The sequence below is a fragment of the Sebastes umbrosus genome, chromosome 13, assembly GCF_015220745.1.
Source record: "Sebastes umbrosus isolate fSebUmb1 chromosome 13, fSebUmb1.pri, whole genome shotgun sequence".
In the NCBI taxonomy this organism is placed as follows: Eukaryota; Metazoa; Chordata; class Actinopteri; order Perciformes; family Sebastidae; genus Sebastes; species Sebastes umbrosus.
The window spans coordinates 16,686,745-16,709,315 of NC_051281.1; the positions used below are offsets into that span (position 1 = coordinate 16,686,745).

At 40.1% G+C, this 22,571-nt stretch overlaps 3 protein-coding genes across 10 annotated transcripts in view; 1 reads left to right on the forward strand and 2 right to left on the reverse strand.

Annotated features, from left to right (window-relative positions):
• The window catches only part of pde11a (phosphodiesterase 11a), a 43,401-nt gene extending 38,820 nt beyond the window's left edge, over positions 1-4,581 (reverse strand). Inside the window, exons 1-2 of the mRNA XM_037789472.1 lie at positions 3,456-4,581; positions 1,132-1,290 (exon numbers count right to left, since the gene is read on the reverse strand). Of these exons, the coding sequence (XP_037645400.1) occupies positions 1,132-1,290; positions 3,456-4,271 (975 nt within the window). The 5' untranslated portion in view covers positions 4,272-4,581. The remainder of the gene's footprint in view (positions 1-1,131; positions 1,291-3,455) is intronic.
• Positions 1-22,571, forward strand: part of osbpl6 (oxysterol binding protein-like 6) — a 101,256-nt gene that overhangs the window by 41,894 nt on the left and 36,791 nt on the right. For 6 of the 8 annotated variants that reach the window (XM_037789477.1, XM_037789481.1, XM_037789479.1 and 3 more), the window contains exon 3: positions 12,828-13,181. The exons of 1 other annotated variant lie outside the window; for it this stretch is intronic. The gene's annotated coding sequence lies outside the window, so the exon portion shown is untranslated. Of the gene's footprint in view, positions 1-12,827; positions 13,182-13,311; positions 13,454-22,571 lie in introns of all 8 variants that reach the window. One more of the 8 variants, XM_037789475.1, reaches the window with a different exon arrangement.
• LOC119500056 (cytochrome c-like) lies at positions 6,490-8,967 on the reverse strand. The gene is made up of 3 exons (XM_037789482.1): positions 8,818-8,967; positions 7,992-8,168; positions 6,490-7,087 (listed from the first exon to the last, which is right to left on the reverse strand). The coding sequence occupies exons 2-3, from the start codon at positions 8,161-8,163 to the stop codon at positions 6,942-6,944; spliced, it is 318 nt and encodes a 105-aa protein (XP_037645410.1). The 5' UTR covers positions 8,164-8,168; positions 8,818-8,967; the 3' UTR covers positions 6,490-6,941.

Below are 22,571 nucleotides of genomic sequence, written 5' to 3' on the forward strand. Positions count from 1 at the left end.
CATAATAGGTTAACATGCTTATGGTTAGCAGGTAATGTTTACCATGCTCACAGTCTTACTGAAGGGTTAGTTAGCATGCTAATATTTGCTAGTTATGCTGATAGGAATGTCATTTACCGAAATTTATTTTGTAGGTATTTGTTCATAAACCAAAATATTGGACAACTTGAAATCTGATGATGGCACTCGAGGAAAAGTCAGAGTATCACTAAAGTTATGATGTCATCCAGTGGGGAAACTTAATGTCTTCAGCCACCCAATTTAATTGCAATTCATCCAACAGTCGCTGAAACATTTAAATTTGAACAAAAAATTTCAAGCCAGTCAGAGGATCATTGAAGTGATTAGGATACATCTCTAGGAACCATGAATGTCTGTACCAAATTGTGTGCTAATCAATGAGGTACATTTCACTGGATAACTGAAAACAGACATTTTACATGAACCCCAAAAAGTCCTTGTGGTGGCGCTAGAGGAAAAGTCACAGGATCAAGAGTCCGAACGATGACGTCTGCACAAAATGTCCTTGTTCTGTGGACCAACCTACCACCATTGCTATCCCTAGTGCCCTGTTGCAAATTGAGACCAAACTACAGTATTACCATAAAACCATGTGCCAATATGATTATTGATTTCTTCAAATGAATCACTAGTATGTAAGCATTATAAAGGTGTGATTTCATCCATATTAATTTACTCCAATATATGAACACAAAAACCATCAGACTAACAGGATATACAATTGCTGAGCTAAATTACCAAACCAATGTGACTTACTGCCCCTTAAGTAGCAATTCTATTTATACACAAATGAGAAATGAACTGAGACTGCCCCAAATATTATTTTTAGCTGTTTGATAAAGTCGATTGATTCAGACATACAAAAACTCTGTGGATTTTTGGAAGTCTACCTTTTACATGTGCAGAAAACACAAATTGTATACCCAAGGACTGAGATGATAATGACTAGTTGTAAGTCAACATAACGTATTAGAATCCAAAAAATTAAGAACCAACACAATCTTGATATATTCTGCACATGCCAAGCAAGCAGTGGGACTCGTATTGATAGCTAGATAGATTATGATAGCACCCAGCACTTATACTCGCATAATATAATAATGAAATTACCTTTTCATCATCTTCAGTGAAGAGCTCTCCACTTGAAGTCTTGTTGATGGCCTGAGCAACTCCAATGATCTCTCCATCACTGTTGCGAATGGGCATGCACAAGAGTGACTTGGTTTTGTACCCTGTCAGCTTGTCAATTTCATCACTGAAGCGACGGTCCTGTAATCCATAGGGACAGCGCAAAATTACGACACTGTAAGCACTTTTTGAAAAATAAAAATGCAGTTTTCCTCTTTATACTCTCAGATGACGGTCCAGTAAAATGTACAACTCATGACTCCTACTGTAAACAAAAAAGTCTACAATAAAGGCAATATGATAGACAAATGTCTGACTTGAAGAAGTGATGCTCAGCTGTTTATGGACATTAAAGAGGACCTATTAAGCTTATTTTCAGGATTTGCATACTTGTATTTGACCTGATTGGTCAGCTGGCCCAATGTTGTGATTGGTCAACCGAACCAAACTCTTCGGACTCTGCTCCAGCTCCGCTTTAACTAGATTAGTTTGAGGGCGTGCCAAACTAGCCGCTATGCAAATGTGTTACTTGGTGACATCGCCAAGTTACAGAAGAAAAGGCAGCACTTCAAGCGAGGCATTTCAGGCTGTTCGGGAGTAGTGTTTCTGAGGGAGAGAGTAACTCCCTTTGGCATGGAAGTTGGGCTTTGTAACTTTGCAGACCTTTTACATGCACAAAAAAACGATACAACCAGCCCAATCGCACAGCAGTTCGTGAAAAATCACTTTGTATGTAATTCACATAATTGTGAACCGGGAAGTATAAAGAGCGGCGAACGCTGCGTAGGGAGGGGGTCGGTGTGAATGGGTGGGAAATCCAAAGGACTTTCGGCCAGGAGACCGGTGTTCGTGTCCCGTGTGAAAGTCAAAGTTGATTTATTTGCCACGTAACTTAAGTTACGGCACTTTCAGAGTTATTTGAACCCAAACCACAATCTTTTTCTAAAGCTAACTAAGTAGTTTTTGTCACGAAACTTCCGTACTTAAGTTACGGCACCTAACTAAATAGTTTGTTGCCTAGGCCTAAGCAAGTCGATCCTTTCCTAAACCTAACTAAGTCGTTTTATTTTGAAAAGACTGGAGCATAAATTGATTGATGATTTCTCAACCTGCTGTGAGACTGTTAATATAACACACTGAAGGAAAAGGAAAAGCACAAAAGCATAATAGGTCCTCTTTAAAGCAATACATCTCTTCATTTCTGTTACTCATTTCTACTGTGAACCGTTGGCCTACCAAGAACAGGACTTCTTAGACTTTTTTTCACTGACAAAAAGCCACTGGCATCATGAAGCTATATTTGCTGCTGCAGCTTTAATGTAATCTGATATTGTCTTGCTTTCTTAAAATTCAAGAAGTGGAGTTTGCAAAAACAGTAGGGAGAGAATGATACCTCTCCTTTTATTGCCTTATTGTTATTACTCAGTGATATTTTTGTGAATCTGTGGTTTGACACAAGCTTTGTCCAGTTGGTGTTGGTTTCCATGCTCTCAGCTCTGTTACACATTTTTGATTGACGCTCAATTAAAGAGACTGTTTGTAACTTTTTACACGTATAAATCTACCGGGTCGATGACCCATGCGCGCTCGCGTGTGGCTATGCTGTTCAGACCGCTCCTTTGCCTGCTTGTCTTCACTCACACAACGCGCGCGTTCTCGCTCCACCTCACGTTCATGCGCGCACACTACACACTGCAGAAGAGTTAGTTTAGCTCTGAGAATATCTCGTGAATGTACAGTTGACGTTTGTGCAGAAATAACTCCTCCAGACCAACAGAGGTTTCCCGTGTTTTGTGAAGCGACGGAGCTTCGCAGCAAGAAACGTTATTGTCTCCGTCCGGGTGCCGGTGTCTTCCCTGTTCACTCCGGCCGCGGTCGGAGACGATAACGTTACTCGCTGCTTCAGCCTCGGAGGCTGAAGCAGGAAAAGCCAACACTAGGATCAGCATTGATTCATCGAGAGACCTCCATCTGGTCTGCTAACATTACTGTCGAGCAGGTGAAATATAGAGTGATATTGTGGTTTAAGCTGACGTGTGTTGCCTCACTGTTTTGAGCGATGCTCGTTCATGTCTATGTAGAGCGAGCAAGCGCGAGCCCGACGCTGACTTTCGTTGACTTAACGGCCACAGGTGTCGCTGTTAACAAGCATTTCTGAAAGTTACAAACAGTCCCTTTAACTGTATCAGATAAAAATGAAAGTAAATGATCTGTCTCCCTGTCCGGAGTCTCTCTCTCTCTCTCTTTTTCTGTGACTCATGCACAAATGCACACACATGCATGCATGCCCAAAGAGGAGCAGGCACCTGATAAGCGTCAGAAATGTTCACAGTCTCTCCATGTTCGGCCACGTATCCAATGATCCCTTTGCCCCACGGCACTTGAACTTCATCTGAATTTATTGAGGGTAAAACTGTGGTGCCTGCGTGCACATCAAAGAATTTGGACACTAATGTCTGCTTGTTGCCAGTCCCCTCCACTAAGAACAAGGAGCACCGGTCTGCATCCACCATAATGCAAACAAACACAAGGATTTTGTAGCTGAGACTCGTTAGATCCAAGTCATTGGAGATGTCTTTTACAAGCTCCAGGAAGAACTCTCTCTCGTTGTGCTCTTTGAGGTAATATTTGAAATCCACTGCTGTGGACGGGTACTGTGGGATGTTGACTCTGGACTCCAGCAGCGCGCTCAGGATGTGCGCAGTGGTCGGAGGCAGAGAGCTGGCTTTCCTCAGCAGGGCTCTCCTCCTCATGCTGGTCAGGGGCTCCTGGGCACGGGAGTTAACGTGCTCGTCGTACGTCCTGTTCACATTGAAGGCCTTGGATCTGGCGAAAGTTTTGCGCAGCTCCTTCTGCGAGACTCTCCGTTGCAGACCGTCACTTTTGCTCGCCCAGCTGAGCTTGTTGCACGACGCGTTGTTGCTCTTCTCCACACTCAGCTCGGCTGCAGGAGCTGGAGCAGCCACTGCCACTGCTGCGGGACTTTTGCTCGCCTTGTGATTCTTGAGCCATTTCTCCACCATGCTATAATTCCCCTTTCTGTTCAGGTAGTCCTCGAACAACTCGGGATGCGAGTCCAGAAAACTTTCCACGTCCGAGAACACCACACTTGGCATTGCCATGTCTGTTCTGCAGATGTTTCCTCCTCAGTGAACCAAATCCATGAAGAAATGTCATCTATGAGGCTTTTTACAGAGAGTTAAAAGTAGAGAATCATTTATAACTTCCACTGTGCGTTACTCTGGCTGCATATCCAGTTTCCAATTCCGAGAGGAGAAGGATGGAGACTCCCTTTTACGCACCAGCATATTCCTCTCCATCATCATCTCCACATCATTTAAGATCATTAAAAAGCAGATCCAAGCAAAAAGGAAATTGAGGCTATATCACGGGCACTAGAAATCTCACAGAGAGCCACTATACCGAGCATCACCGTCGTTATGGGTCTTCTTGTGTGCAAGATGACGCTGGCTGTGGTTGGCTCGGTCCTGCTGACGCGCGCTTCGTCACGCAGACAGGAGCTCGAGCAGTCAGCCCCTCTGGCCATCTGAACCGCGTGTCCTCCTTTAGAGAGGCGCTCCTCCATGAGTATGATGATGATGATGATGATGGTGGTGCTGATGCTGAGGATGATGATATGTATAGGGTAAATTCATCATCTTCTCATCATGTGATGCATATTGCAAATGCAGAGGAAAGATGTAAAAGAAATGGTGGATTAGTGTGGTGGATGGTTTGCTCATTGATAAACTTTCAGCAATAATTCAGTGCTCCACTAGATTTATCAATCAATCAAAATGTATTTGTATAGCCCTTTACAATAACCAAAAGGTACCCAAAGTGCTTTACATTAACATCAAGAAATAACAGGAATAAAACATAACATATCATAAAATCATAAAAAGGTGCATAAAAAGCACAGGGAAAATGTCACTGGGCTACGAGGTATTAAAAGCCAATCTAAATAAAAAAGTCTTGAGCTTGGATTTAAAAAGTACTAAGTCAGTGACAGTTCACATATCAGGGGGTATTTATAAGGTTTCTTTTTTTTATATTGTGTTATAAAGTGATTACAAAACAAGTGAAGACATGTGCAGGGACATATATAAAAAAAGACCAAAATATATTATACAGAGAAAGACAAATAACAAAATACAAAAACAACACAAGGGGATAAAAGCAGGTTGAAGAGTGTGTGTGTTTGTGTGTGTGTGCGTGTGTGATGTGGATAATGGGTTTGTGTTTGGCATTGAACGAGGCTAGATGGTCATATATGACATATATCTACTCTTAAACACATGTACTATACACATGCACACATATCTACACACACACACATACAGATATCCTTCCTTTCATGTGTAGAGATTTATAAGGTTTCTGAAAGACCCCCTTGTTTTGTGGGTGGATTGTAGTTTTATGAAATTACACGTCAGTAGTGTCAAGCATAATGGATTCCAATTTTTGGTGGTGATGGCACTGCTGGCTGACAAGAGTAATCATATTGAGTGACTGTCGCCTGAGGAACAATGTGTTTCATAGCAGATATAACAGATATTTCACAAGGCCACAAACTTTGGCAAATGTGGAACATGCACTTGTTGATCTATACAATTTAATTATGGAACAGCGACTTTTATTGGCAGGGAGGGAGGGAGGGAGGGGGGTGTCAGAAAATTAAATCAATCAATTATACAATATTATTAGTGAGTCTGTGTGCAGGTATGACTTCTGAACGCTAGATGGAGACCTACTCCACAGTGTGGACTGAGAGTAGAGACACATACAGCCCAGCTCTGATGGATAAAACTGTCCTAGCTGCTGTTTCCTAACATGGACAGCCATTTCTCCAATCATCTCTATAAAGTTAAGTTAATAAAAAGCCCAATAAAGATTAGAAAAGCTATAATATTTACTACCAGCTCTTGAGAAAGCCAAAACCATATTTTTTTCCTGTACCAGTTTTTGTCTACCTGCAGTTTCCCAAATAAATAATACTGTTAGCCAGACATCTGTAACCCAACATGGAGTCTTCTTCAACTTGTACTGAGGCAAAACAACCTCCAAGTATACCCAACGATCTTAGAAATGTGCAGCATTTGTGACTCACACATCACCTTCTAAATTCAAATAAACTCTTTTAAACTTCAAGCTTGATCATTTAGAGGGAGAAGCGACTCTCTTCTACTCTGGCATATATCAAAATGCATATAAAGTATATCGCCATATGGGCCAAAACTGTTGAAACGAGAACACGATTTCAGCCTGTGTTTAGTCAGTATTTTATAAGAAACCTAATACTGATCACACATTTGTCAAGTCAAAGAAATTACAAAAGAATAAACATTTAGTGTCCATTTTATTCACCTTGCAAATTCAGATATTACGTAAGACTGTTGAGGTATCATCAAATTGGAAGCAGATAAGGCATAGTTATTATTGGAACAGACAATCATTAAGACAACGTGATTCAAGAAAGTACTGCAAAAATAAATCTGGATGACAATTAAGAAGCAAACATAATACACAGCTTTCAATCTCTACATTCTGAATACACAGTATATGGTTTAATAATTTATGTTAGAAAAGTAACCTGTTAAAACCAGGGGATATCATTTACTCCACCGCAAAGGAGGATCAAGTCAGAAACAGGTACAGCTGTGACAAAGATGGCAACTTATCATGCCAATACCAGTCAGAGATTTCTTGCCATTATGTCTGATTTTGAAAGAACGACAAAGTCCCGGCCTCTTTCCCAGTCTGTCGGGACACGAAAACTGGCAAAGAGTTCTTTATGAAGTTGCAGACTTAAGGTATGCTATGAGGTCAGCGCGTTCACCCTTCTTTTTGATGCCAGCGAAGATCATCTTTGTTCCTGGAATGTATTTCTTGGGGTTCTCCAGATAAATCATCAGGGTGTCTTCCTCCCAGGTGATGCCTGAAAACAAAATGGAGAATAATGTTTAAGCCGATCATTCCCTGGACTATGCAAATACTCTAAAGCAGGGGTCTGCAACCTGCAGCTCCGGAGCCACATGCGGCTCTTTCGCCCCTCTCCAGTGGCTCCCTGTGGATTTTTTTTAAAAAATGAGCGGGAAAAAAAACTTTTTGTTTAAATTGTTATTTATAATTGTTTTAGGTCTAATGTACGACAGTACTAGTATTAGGGCCACAAAAAAATTAAATCTGAGATTTAGAGAATAAAGTCATAATATTACGAGAATAATGTCAAAGGTTTACGGGGAAAAAAAGTCGTAGTATTATGAGAATAAAGTCATAATATTATAAAGTAGTAATTTTACGTGTTAATTTATTTTTTTCCCGTAAAGTTATGACTTTATTCTTGTAATATTACGACTTTTTCTCGTAAAGTTATGACTATTCTTGTAATATTACGACTTTTTTCTCGTAGAGTTATGACTTCATTCTCGTAATATTACGACTGTCTTTTGTTGTTAAGTTATGACTTTATTCTTGTAATATTATGACTTTATTCTGGAAATCTCCATTTTATTGTTCCCCTCAATGTGGCCCTAATACTCCGTAGTACATTTGCACTTTGGCTCTCACTGCATTAGACTTATATACTATATACTTAGACTATAAACTGTGTTACCTTCATCACAATGCTCAAATGTTTTTGCAAAAGGTTGCTGACCCCTGGCCTAATCTGTATCTATTTAGGGGTCCTTAACACGAAAAAGGTTGAGAACCACTGCCATATGGGCAGCAACTGGTGAAAAATGTCTGTAAGGTCACTTCTGAAGGTCACAACACATTTTCTGCACATTTGCTGACCCCTGCTCTAAACACACACACACACACACACACACAGCATTTACCTTTGCTTTTGTTGGCGTCAGTGTACGAGAAGCCCTCTGCCTGGCCTGTTTTGCGTCCAAACAGACCCCAAAGGTTAGGCCCAACCTTGTGCTTTCCACCATTGTCCACAGTATGGCACTGGGCACACTTCTGGACAAATGCCTTCTTGCCTTTGGCGAGATCTGCTGGCATGGTGTCTATGAAGGAAAAAAACAGACTTTATCAGCTTTAAATTACTGTCAATAATTACTGACTTCTAGTAGATTACTTTCATTGTAATATTTAATCTTGTTAATTATTTTCCTGGTTAAATAAATAAAAAACTACCCTCATTCAGCCACAAGGGGGCGCTCACTTCATAGTTACGCAACTAAAGTTACATTGTTACAAAACTGCCTTAGGTAACTTCACTTAAATAACCATTTCTGATAAAAAAAACAAAAACACAAGCAGTAACGTTAAGTAGGGTTTTTATTACGTTTTACTAACGTAATGAGATGAATTACAGTAAAACAAAAAAGGTCACATACAGTATCTCAGACTGGCCTACTATCAAATAATGATATATACCATCATTAAGTAAAAAAAAAAGTGCTATATGTAAAAAAAAACTATCTAATGTAAATTTAGATAGGAGACATTTCACAGTAAAACATGTGACTCAGCTTGTAGATAAGAAATAACGGTGTAACACATATTACTGTCCGGCAATACCGGTAGTAGACCACGTTGCACACATAAAGGAACCGGCAAAGACAGATTTCAGTCGCTTGGAAACATCTTTCACTAAGAACAACAAAGAACAACAAACAGGAAAGCTTCAGATGTTCATCAGCAGCTTCTTACCGTTTTTTGATATGTATTTAACCGAGTTATTGAGGCTCAATTCTTCCTGCTTTTGTCCTCCAGCCTGCAGGCGTAGTCACAAGTGATTCACTGAAACGTGCTTCCTCTTTACATGAAGTCACTCCTGCTGCAACGTCATCAGTCAGCTGACCTGTTTCATCACCCGAGTTATGACACTCAGCAGTTCAATGACTTCTGTTATCACATCATGCAATGGAAAACCTCCACATCTCACGTAGTAGCTGCTTCTTCCTGATACCAATACCATAAAAACAAATATGAATGAATAGAAACCAAACATGTCCTGTTTGTTTTTCCCTCATTATCAGACACTGCAGCATAATCATTAAAGTGATTTTAAAACTTGATTCAAGTCACAGTGGCTTGGATGATAACAATCTCTACGTTTACATCTGCATACAGTCACAGCAAAGTGTGTTTTGTGATAGTGTTGTTGAATAAACAGCAGAAAATGTGTTGTCACCTTCAGAAGTGACCTTACAGACATTCTTCACCAGTTGCTGCCCACATGGCAGTGGTTCTCGGGTCCTTTTTCGTGTCAAGGATCCCTAAAAAGATACAGATTATTAGGCCATAGAACCAAATTTGATACGGTTTCGCTTCAGAGACCTCCACCTGAAAAGATTTTGGTTGTAAGATATGATTTTTTTTTTTTTTTCAATATTATATTTATTGTTTTTTTTTCATTTTGAAACAACAGAACAAACATTCACAAACGTCCCCAATAATAACATCCTCGGTACAAAGAAACTTAACAAACCTAATATTAATATAAAATAAGCCAGTATACAGGAAAAACATTATCATCATTTAAAATAGATAAATAAGTAAAAAGAATATACACAAGTAAAAAAAAATAAAATTAAAAACAATAAAATAAATTAAAATCTATTTATATATACATATATAGTTAGATATGATTATTGGTGCCTTCAAACAGGGTTGTGTTTACTGTGTTCACAAGAAGAGTCCATCTGAACGCCTCCCTCTTGTGGTATTCACGACATTGTAAGTGGAAAGTTTCCGAAAGCTCTGAGTTCACGACTTGTGACGTGTTTGTTGACGTTGTCAGAAATGGCGGAGGCCATGGAAGTTAATTTTTCGGTGCATAATAAGTTAATATATTGTGATTTTAGTCGCATATTGTTTTTCTTGGTAATTTTATAATATATCTGAGGAAAATGTTGATATTCTCAACGGCCTCATCCTTTTCCTCTTTCATTATGCCTTTACATTTCCTGCATAATGTCAAGGCCTATGGAAAGCAGGCTGGGTCACGGGACAACATGGGTCTTGGGGTATGGGGTATAACACATGCGCAGTGTAACTGAAGCTGCGGTCGTGCGTTGCGATTGGCTCAATTTCAGCGAGTGCAGACCAGATTTTACTGCACATGTGTTATACCCCCAAAGATATGACGCGTTGATGACGCGTGACCCAGCCTCCTTTCTATAGGCCTTGCATTATGTTACCCACTTACTAGCTTGCTAAATTAACGTTAATATTGCCGTTGCTTAGCAGCGGTGTATTTACGACTTAACCACTTGAACGCCAAGCCTATTGTGGTCACAACTTCCCATGTTGTAAACACAAGCTCACGAGTTTCATTTGAAGGCACCATAAGACCAGAATTCTCTAGGCCTAGTTGACAACTACAGTTGAGGAGATGAAACCTATGATCACAATAGTCAGTCTTGTGACTCTTACTCACATTGGGCTCACTTCTAGCGACCCCCTGGAACTCCTTCAATGACCCCTGGGGGTCCCCGGACCTTTGGTTGAGAACCACTGTCATACGGGCAATGACATGTTGTGAGACCTGAGGAAAAGCTTAAATTGGAGCATGTCAGAGTTCAGGTTGGGTAAGCCAGCCATGACATCTGACACCCAGCCATATTTGAGACAGACACAGACAGATGAGAAGAGTTTATGGTTACCAATATGCCTCTCAAGTTACTTGTGTGCGTAAAATATTCTCCATGAAACCCAACCTCTTGAGTTACTGTTGTACATAAAACATTCCCCACTGTGTGTAAAAAGCTGAATATAGGTATGTGAAGCTTTCATTGATACTGAGGTCACCTTGTCTCACCTCTTACATCTCCAGGGTGCTTCCTTTCTGTGGCTGCATCTGAGGGCCAGTTGACCTCTAGTTGACAGATAATCATTACACTCAAATATTTACCTTAATAATACATTCATTACCATCATTCTGTTGACAAGCAGCCTCGCATCTTACTTTACATTCGTCAAAATGATGCGGTAAATTAACTATAAATTGGTAGGTTGCTTTTATGCCAAACCTGTGACCATACATATAACCAAAGGAAACGTCCGTAGCCACGGTAATGTTGCGGTTATAGCTAACGTAAACGCAGTAGCTATAGCTTGCTTGACTTTCTAATCCACCAGCAAGCTCATTTTAAACCCCTTTCCTCCCACAGAAACAGACTTACTTGTTTTTCATCACTTGATTTACTTTCACCTTACTTTCTTTGTTTCTTTTTTTTAACCAAATTTAGCATTATGTGACCACAACCGTTCATACTTCTATCGCGAGAGTGGGGTGAAGCAAACTCTCACGCTGTGACGTAACTACCAAGGCCTATTGAAAGAGGCTGGGTCACGCGTCAACAACGCGTCATATCTTTGGGGTTTAACACCTGCGTAGTCAAATCTGGTCTTGTACTCACCGAAATTTTTAATTATAATAGCCTGTGGCTGTGGTGAGCAACATGATGTGACAGAGATGGTTCGGGTTCAAAACTAAACATTATTATACTAAAAATAATGTACGTAGGCCCAGACAACATTAAAGCTGCAGTAGGCGAGATTGGAGCATATATGATTAAAAAAAGTTATTTTTATAAAACGGTCGCTACATCGTGACAGTAGTTCATGAAACAGGTAATCTGAAAAAAATCATGTGCCTCTGTGTCCTCCGGTGCTCCTAACGACATCTGCAAGATTTCACAGACCGGAGGAAAACAAGCAGTAAGAGCTGATCTGAGGTCTGCTGTCCATCTGCTGTCTATGCGAGCCGGCTGTCAATCATTCGGCACTTGGCACAGCCAATAGGAACGCTCTCTCAATGAAATTACCTGTGATTGGTCAAAGTCTAGATCAATCCGGGTCGGTGTCCCGTGCGCGCTCGCGTGTGGCTACGCTGTTCAGACAAGACTCCAACACAAACTACGTGATGCACCAAAACCTCAAAACAGTGTTGGCCGCGGTCGGAGGACGCGGGGGAGACCGTAGCTTTGGTCTCCAGGGCCGGAGTCTCTGCTGTACTCTGCTCCTCTGCCTGCCTTCACTCACACACCGCGCTCGTTCTCACTATTTTGCTCCACTCTAACATTCATGCGCGCACACTACACACTGCAGAAGACTTTGTAGCTCTGAGAATATCTAGTGAATGTACAGTGGACGTTTGTGCAGAAATAACTGCTGCAGCTCCTCCAGACCAACCGGGGTTTCCCATGTCTTGTGAAGTGACGGGGCTCTGCAGCGAGAAACGTTATCGTCTCCGACCAAAACTCCGGTATCTCCCCTGTTCCCTCCGATCGGGCGGTCGGGAGGCTGAGGCAGGAAAAGCCAACACTAGGATCAGCATTGATTCATGGAGAGACCTCCGTCTGGTCAGCTAACATTACTGCCAAGCAGCTGAAATATAGAGTGATATTGTGGTTTTAGCTGACGTGTGTCGCCTCACTGTTTTGAGCGATGCTCGTTCATGTCTATTAGAGCGAGCAAGCACGAGCGCGATCAACAGAATGCTGACTTACGTTGATTTAACGGCCACAGGTGTCGCTGTTAACAAACAATTTCTGATTCTTACAAAAAAAAATTTTCTGATTCTTACAAATAGTCCCTTTAAGGGTCCCATGGACACACAACACATGGAGGTAAAGGCAGCTCTCCACAGTCAAATAACAGTCTACTCCGAGTCCCAGCTTTGTGTGACTCCATCTCCGTGTTTTGTGTCTCAGCCTGTCCACCCGTCTTTGATCCAGTCCTGCCTTTTCTTCCCGCTCAAAGCTGATCTTGCTGCAGGGAGGAGCGATCCGGAGCGCAGTTGAGCGTCTGAGCTGAGCATCACATTCAGCCCGCATTCAAGGAAACGGACAAGCACAGCACTTTTTATTTTCTTCTTTTCTTCCAATAATATCCCAGCCTCCGTACAGCAGCACACGTCTTTAATAAGAAGAAACATCGATGTGGACCTCTATTTGTCTTTGAGGAGCTGAGGAGTCTCTGCGTCTCCAGTGAAGAGGAGAAACCCCCCAAACTGCGTCCTGCGCCAACAACTGTAAAGACATGGTCATCATCACACCGCAGCTGTGGTAAGGAAATACATTTTTCTCCCTCGCCTTCAAGGCGACCTCAATGCGTGTTTATAATAGAGGAAGTGACATAATGCTTTTTGTCGAAATTAAGGATGCACAACAGCCTTTGTTTTGGTGCTACATTCAGACTCCCTCAGCAGCATCCTTTTGTATTTGCATCCAGAGTGAATCACCAAGAGGACCAGTCAGACATTACCAACGTTACCCAGCCAGCTGCTGCTAGTCTGCACACAGAGGATGATGAGATGACGACACATGCAACATCACAGGTGCATTATCACGATTTTAAGACCCTCTAAAAACATGGATGCTGTTGTGGAGCAATCGAACACAGCAAAGGCAGACAACTCTGTAGCAGACATTGATGATGATGATGATGATGATGTAATGCGTCACTGACATGTTCACCTTTTTACCAGAGCTGCATGGCTTTTCTTATAATGTCCACTAATCAGACTGTGTGTGTGTCTTCATGGAGTATTATTGATGAGCATGATCTCCACTTTATATTCCACTCATTATGTAGTCAATTGTTGAGAGATGCCAACTAATTGAAAGTTAGCCAACTTCTGTCACTTACAGGATTGCTCCACAATATCACTCTGCCTCCTTTTTTTTCCAACTGAAGGTCAGCCTGTGACTTTGCAGTTGTTTAAAATAGCCCATATAAATTAAAGAACAACAGAGAGGGATTGGACAGCTGGATGCATTTTTGTAGTTTGTCACTGGCTTTTGCTTTGATCAGCAGTGATGATTGATTTTCTGATATATTTCTTGGCACCCGGCCTGAAGAAAAACCCTGAAGGTGTCCCCGTCCCCATTTAAATGAAATCTTTGCGGAGGTTTTATGTGCCTCATCCCTTGATAAGAGGGAGAGAGGGGGATGAAGCAGAGGCCAACCTCACTTTGATGCTCAAAATATTGGATTCAGATTGTCTTTTTTTTTTTTTTCGTGCCACATGTCATTAATATTGACAATAAGTCAGATAATTGCTCCTTCTACTTGTTTAATTAGCTGACACATCCAAGCACAAAGTTCATTACATATTGAAGCAGTTGCCAGGCTAATATATGGCTTTTAGGCCTATGAGTCATGTAGCTGTTCCTTTGGTTTGCTTTAATTAAACGTGCAGTAGGCAGAATGTTTTCGGCATCATTGGGCAAAAAATTCCATAATAACCTTTCAGCATATTGTAATTCAAGTGTTCCTGACAGATACGATGCGATAATACGATAGTACTTTATTGTCAGACAGGTCTGAAATGTGTTTTGCATCACAGCAGCTCCATTTGCAACATCACAGAAAGGACAGAAACAAGAAACGAGGATACATACATTTAAACATTACAATCACAGAAGACGATATTCAGGGCCCTTCAACGTACATTTGATCTGGGATTAGGCTCCATATTGAGTTTTAGTATTGACTGGTGCACAAAAGAGTGCTTCAGTCTAACCTTATTAAATCGTGGAACCCTGTATCTCCGATTTGATGGTAACAATTCATATTCACTGTTCAAAACATGGTTGGGGTCAGATAACTAGACTTCTGCACCTCCTCATGGCTCTGTTTTCAGACTTTAGAAAATCTAGCCCGTGACGGGAGACTTTAGCCAATCACAGGTAATTTCATTGAGAGAGCGTTCCTATTGAGCGTTCCTATTGGCTGTGCTCCGGCTGGTGGGCGGTGCTTGGTATTTTCTCAACTGATCTCAACATGGCACACTACAAGATGTTTCTGAAAACATTTAAGGTGAGAAATAGGCATTACAGGAACAGAATATTGATTCATATTTGATCAGCGCTGCCTAGTTTGACCTTTTGATCAGAGTTCGCGAGTGATTGACAGCTGCTCAGAGAACGCAAGGCTCCAGCTCGGCCCTGGAGACAGAATTGATTGAAATCCTGATTAAACACTGACGACGTGAGCAGATTCGTGCCACATAGAAAATAAAGATTTTCTATGTGGCATTTTTCAGATTCCCTGTCTCATGCTCTACTGTCAGGATATAGTGACCCTTTTATAATAATTACTTTTTTTTAATCATATTTGCTCCATTTCTACCCACTGCTGCTTTAATGATTGATTCTTGATAATCTTGTTTTTGGTTATAAGTGTAGTGCTTGGCATCATTCTAAATTTAGAGATACCAGTGTCAACATGGTTTTTAGTTCCAATACCAAAATGATACTTTCTCTGATAGGGCTGGGACGATATGACGATATACATCATCAAACAATATACAAAATATCTATTGTTTCTATTTTTTCTATATCGTTTCTATCGTGATGTCGAAAAAACCAGCGGCCACACTGTGTTGCGGCAACGTTTACATCGTTTGGACAAAGCTTAACATTCCTTGCATGTGGGAGCCAGAGCGGAGCGGCGCTGGAGCGAACAGCTGTTTTTGCTTCGAGAGGAAACATCATGCGGAAACTTTCTCAGACTTAGCCCAACCAAAACAAGAAGAGCTCATAAGAAAGTCAGACACGGATCAGAAAACCATTTTCTGCCAAGTTTGCCACACGCTGCTCCCCACTATACAGGTGTATTTGGAGTGCAGACTCTCCGTTGTCATTAATGGGCAGGGCGTGCCTTTTTTCTTCTTCCCCTTAAACGGACTACAGACTACGGTACACAGAAATACGTTAACACAATGTTTTTTTTGTGTTTGCTAATGTAGGACCAGTATCTCTGTTGTACAGCATACAACAGCTAACTGGTAAATAAAATAATCTGCCACCTGAACTGTAAAATGCAATGCAATCTTAATGAAATGAGAAAATACTCAGTACTTCTCATTCGTCAAGTATTTAAAAAATAGGATTTACTACAGTGTGTGGTTATTTCATATAGACTATTTATTTATTGAATTACCAGAAAACATGCTATATCGTGATATATATATCGTTATCGAGATATGAAATGACCTATATTGTGATTTTGGCCATATCACCCATCCCTATTTTCTTATATCTTAATTTGCTGAGTATAAACAGCTTTTCCTCAAGTGAGGGAGATGCCAAAAAAACCTCTAAAATGCACCAGTGTTGTCTTGAAACAAAAACTGTAGAATGACTTTGTCTAAATAAGATACAGTTAAGAAATCATGGTTTTACCCCGGGCAACAACGGACAGGATCTGAACAAGAATTCAGGGCCAACTTTCAGTTCATAACAGTTCCCAATATGGGCACAACAAGTCAGTCAGTACTTAAAAAGTATTGCAGTGTGATACCCAGCTCTACCTAGATGATGTAATGTGTGCAGCGCAGGATAAACTGGCTCTGTCCAGTTAGTAGACAGGCCTACTTTTAAAGAGATGTGCTGCTCACATGCTTCCAGATGTCACACAAGACCTACATGCTTTTTCGCCTGCTATTGTACACCTTAGGTAAATGGTCAAAACACTGCTGTGTGCTAATCAATATGCATTAGCAGTTGTAAATTCAGACAATAGTTGTCCTTAAAGACGCTGTAACACAATCTTTGGACACGAGTCTGCTTTTGTTGGCTACTTTAATTATGCAACAGAGAGGGGGAGATCAGCAAACTTGGTTTCGCTGTAGAGTGCTGGTCGATAATGTGATATTGTGTAGGGCTTGGATGTGGTGACAACAAACATGGATGTCTTTTCACCCCTATTAGGCACAGTTACCATCATGCTTCATCCTATTACATGTTTGCGATGAGTGAGCATTCGTGTGGCTTTACGTTAAATGCGCACTAACAGCAGCAAATATACAGTAGAAAGTGATCAATGACTGCGTCTTGTGGTTCTGCTTGACATATTGGGTGTCTAAAGTTGATTTTCTTCATCCCTCTCAGATCTCACAGAGCAGGGCGCCCACAGTGGGATTACTGCGGCTCTCTAACGACAGCTCTGCGTCGCTCTCCCTGGCTTGACCCACGTCAGGACAGATGATAGTCACTGCTTTATTCGCGATACTCTATTGATCCCCGAGGGAGAAATTTGACTTCTCTCTCGCCACCACGCCCCCTAAGGTCACAGCACATATTCAGCAACGAAAAAGCCCCGGAGCCTGTTGGAATTTAGCATGTTGTTCAAAGACATTTCAGTAGAGCAGATTGTTGTTATTGCAGGTGACTGAACCCGTAGCTGGTGGTTGTCTCTCTCTATGCCACCCTGCTCAGACTTCATAAAGTTCCTCACAACTTTATTCTGTTAAATTTAAACCACCACTGTTATGTTTTTCTGCAACCATATTTGTTGGCCGTAGAAAGTGCTCTCAAAACCTAAATTAAAAGAACTAGATTTCTCAAAAATAGACCATAACATCCTGTTTTCTGTTAAAAAGGCGAAATAGTCTGAACTATTAATTGGATTTTTTTTGGTTTATCTAACAATCCTAATTACAGTAGTATGCAATAATGCTACAAAGCTTTTCATTTGCTCAGTTGTTGCTCTGAAACAGGGAGATTTAGACATTTCTATTTACTCAAATGCAGAATCAGTCTACCATAGCATGGGCTAAATAATTAATTGGATCCACTTTAAGGCTGCAACTAACGATTACTTTTATGAGAAAATAGTGAAAAATGCCCATTATATTTTCCCTCAACTCAAAGCGATGTATTCAAATTGCTTGTTTTATTCAACATCAGTCCAAAACACAAATATATTCTGTTTACTATATGACAAAGAAAAGCATCAACCAGGAAAGGTTAAGCATTTTTTTTACTTGATAAATGTCTGAAATGTTGGTAATTCATTTTCTGGCAACCGACTCATCGGTTTAGCGACAAATCATTGTAGCTCTACTCCACTCCATCAGGTCTCAGTGGCTACAACCACACAAACCTTTGGTGATATGATGCCATTGATATAGTTTGTCGTCACAAATGAAGCCTTGCTTCCTGTTTACACCCAGTCATTAGAGTTGTTTAGATTAGTCTAGATTAATGAACCTTGTATGAACATGTGGCCCTGAATCTTTATGTTTAGCAAGAAATGAATTCCATAGTATATAATCAGTGGATCGTAGTGGTCAGAGGTAAGATTATTTTCACCCCCCAAAACTTCTCTCTCACAGTTTTCATCATTTCTTTTGATTCGGGAAAGCCCTTTCCCCAAATACTGTTTTTTTTCTGGAGCATGAAATGAAAAAGACAGAATTTATTTATGTGTGGGATTGAGCTGAGCGTGCATTTTGAGTGAACAAGAGAGATGGGAAAGGGAAATGGAAGTGTTTTCCTGCTTGCGTAGACATTTCATGCACGTGGAGACGCACAACTAGGAGGAAATTAGGCAGAGGAGGATAGGCTTTTTTTTCCATAAAGAAGAATTCTTTGTAGTGTGTAATGCATCAGCACAAACAAAGAGGCTATATGTTGCAGAAATGCAGTTTTTAAAATTAATCTACACTACAGTATGTTGTGTAGGCTATACCCTCTTTCTCTATTTGATATACATATATATGTTCTCTTGTTCCCAAAATGCACATGTATATATACATAACATATGTAGGCGTGTATTAATGTGTCATTACATTATTTGTTGTTTGTTGACTTTTGTATAGATTAAAAAAACATATATTTGCCATTCAGACATCAGCATTTAAAGTACACATCTTGTATGTGGTATATATATTTATTACAGTGTTTTGCAATACCACTGATTTGTTTTAAAATATCACACTTCTCCATAATTCCTCAGTAGCTGTTGTAACCGTAACCCAGGGTTGAGGTGTTGTCCACAATTAAAGGTATTTATTAATTACATTGCTCATTCTGCGTTCTCTGAAAAGAGCTGCTCATCTACTTCAAATCATCGGCATATTGTATTTAGATTTAATTAGGATTTAATCACATGTTTAGTGTTGATCAGTTGGATCTGATCTAAACAAGAAAATGGCGAGGGCTGTCAATCGATTAAAATATTTAATCGTGATTAATCGCATGGTTGTCCATAGTTAATCGTGATTAATCGCATATTTGTATCTGTTCAAAATGTACCTTAAAAGGAGATTTGTCAAGTGTTTAATACCCTTATCAACATGGGAGTGGGCAAATATGCTTGCTTTATGCAAATGTATGTATATATTTATTATTGGAAATCAGTTTACAACATAAAACAATAACAATGTTGTCCAGAAACCCTCACAGCTACTGTATTTAGCATAAAAGAATATGCTAAAATCATAACATGGCAAACTGCAGCCCAACAGGCAACATCAGCTGTCAGTGTGTCAGTGTGCTGACTTGACTCTGACTTGCCCCAAACTGCATGTGATTATCATAAAGTGGGCATGTCTGTAAAGGGGAGACTCGTGGGTACCCATAGAACCCATTTTCATTCATATATCCTGAGGTCAGAGGTCAAGGGACCCCTTTGAAAATGGCCATGCCAATTTTTCCTCGCCGAAATGTAGCGTATGTTTGGAGCGTTATTTAGCCTCCTTCGCAACAAGCTTGTATAACATCGTTGGTTCCTTAGGTTTTATAGTTTCATATGATACCAGTATCTCTAGCTATAAAACTGAGCCCGCTACAACCTGAAAATCGCAAGTTGTGTTAATGCGTTAAAGAAATTAGTGCCGTTAAAACAAATTTGCGTTAATTGCATTATTATTATTTGACAGCCTTAATAAAGACAAAAAGATATACAGTATTGTTTCTGTGCTCCAATGAGTAAACTCAATTTGATGGCGATGGCATGGTACGCCTCATTGTAGCAGTGAATGTTGTAAAGCTTGGTGACATTTCACTCCAACATGACGAATGGAAAGAATGTCGACAGAAGGGTCCTTTCCTCAGACTGTTGCACACTAGAGCCATTGTTGCTTCATGTGACTGAAGGCTCCTCTTTGTCCAGTAGGGTCTTGAAACATCCCAACCACATTTGGTCATCTGAACCTCAGAATCAGACTTTCAGAAAGGGAGTCTGAGAATAAAGTACATCAATAGAAAATATCTGTTATGTGCATGACTCCACATAATATTGGAAAATGATGTTTCATTTGAACTAAAATCATTTAAATTAATTGAATCATTGCATATCATGTTTCAAATAATCTATTTTCTGTATATCCGGTATACACTGTATTCCTTTTGCATAAAGCATTACACAAGATCATTTTAAAATATGAATTCACTCAAAACAGCTCCCCATGAGCTGCTTTTCTGTCCTCATTGTCCCGCATGGCACATTTTGCTTGCAGCATACCGACACATCAAAACAGACTCATCCATCACTAAACAGAATAAAATCCATCCATTAGAAAAAGGAACATGCTGTAGCAGTAAAAAAAAAAACACAAGTGATAGTAATATATGAAACAAATGGAAACAGGCAAAAACAAGTTTTTAGTTTGTTTAACAATTTTTATTGATTTTCAATTAAATCCACCATACATTTGTTTGCAGCATATGGTGCCTTCAAATGAAACTCGTGAGCTTGGGTTTACAACATGGGAAGTCATGTACACAATATGCTTGGCGTTCAAGTGGTTAATTCATGAAAACACCGCTGCTAAGCAACGCAAATATTCACATAACTGTCGGCGTTGAGAAGCCACAGAGATAATGCAGTAAATGACAGAGGAAAAAGATAAGGCAGGTGCGAATATCAACATTTTCCTCAGACCTATGATAAAATTACGAAGAAAAACAATATATGACTAGAAAGACAATATTTGAACTCATCATGCACTGAAAAATTAAATTCCATGGCCTCCGCCATTTCTGATAATGTCAACAAACACGTCACAACTTGTAAACTCTGAGCTTTCATAAACTCTACACTTACGAGGTCGTGAATACCACAAAAGGGGTGCGTTCATGGACTCTTCACGTGAACACGTTAAACACGACCCCATTTGAAGGCACCAAAATATATGGAAATGAAAATGGTTTTGTCCAAAATTCCATACTAACATGCTATTTAGTACGCTAAAACAGCATGCGAGTTATTTGAGTATGTCCAAAGCCTTAGTATTAAACCAATAGTACGCAAATTGCATACTATTTCCGGTGAATTGTTACAGTATGCAACGCTGGACACTACGGCGGCATAAATATCCCACAGTGCAATGCGGTAGGGATGACAACATTCATAATGGACGTTGACAGACAGCTCTGTAACATCAATAACACTTCAATTTAACTGCAAGTGTAAGATTTCACTTTGCTAGGCCCAATATATATTATAAATTAATTCAGAATTTGATTCTCACAAACCATTGTTTTGGTCACATGAAATTGGCACGGGTTACCATGGTTACTCATCTCCAAACAGCAAGTGACGACGTAAATTACAGTTCAGTGGGTCCGAAAAGATACATACTACTGTTTATTCACACAATGATGAACGATAGTACACCTATTGAATATGTAGTGCATAGAATGTGATTTCGGACGAAGCCAGTGTATACAAGCATAGGACAGCTGCATTATTCAAATGATTACATATTTGAAAGATATACCCATCCTCTCACCCCCACCCCAACCCATCCAACAGCAAGTTTTTAAAAATAACCAGACATCATCATTTAACAATCACACATTTGTGAGGTCAGTAGTGTTTGGTTTGATTTAGTTCTTGAGGTCTTGACCAGGTGCTTAAGAAGTGTTGTTGTAGCGTCACCATGGCAGGGCCTGCCTCGTCTTTAAAGGACCATAATCATGGTGGCTGGATTTAGAAGATTAAGCTCATGACTAATCAAGTTCCCTAACACGATACCTGGCTTTGTATAGAGCAACACTGCTGTCCATCTGAACGGGAGTCAAACAGACACCTACACATTGGTGTCCTCAAATTTAAGAATCCTGCATTTTATATTTCCTCTCCTCCGCATCGAATGTTTACTATGGCTGGTTTATCTATGCTTGGCACTACTGGTTTACACTACAAAACCTCTGCATTGTCAGTTAACCTTAACATGAGGAGTTATGAGCAAACAATTAGGGACCAATTTAGTTAGTAAATTAGAGCTAGTTTGATAATTGATTAATTTTTTAAGTCATTTTTCAAGCAAAAATATAATTGTGTTTTGGACTGTTGGTCCGTAAAACAAAACGTCTTTGGGCTCTCTAGGATAATACGCTGGCCATTTTAAATGTTTTCTAATGTTTTCTAGATAAAATAAGCAGCAGATTAATCAATAGCAAAAATCATTGTTAGTTGCAGCCCTACACTAAATAATGGATATGAAACTAGAAAACCCCAGGAATCCATTGGTACCAACCATGTCATACCAGCTTGTCGAGAAAGAAGCTAAATAACTTTCCAAACCTACGCAAAATTTTGGCGAGGAAAAACTGTCACTGCCATAATCAAAGGGGTCCCTTGACCTCGGACCTTAAGATTTGTGAATGAAAATGGGTTCTATGGGTACCCACGAGTCTCCCCTTTACAGACATGCCCAC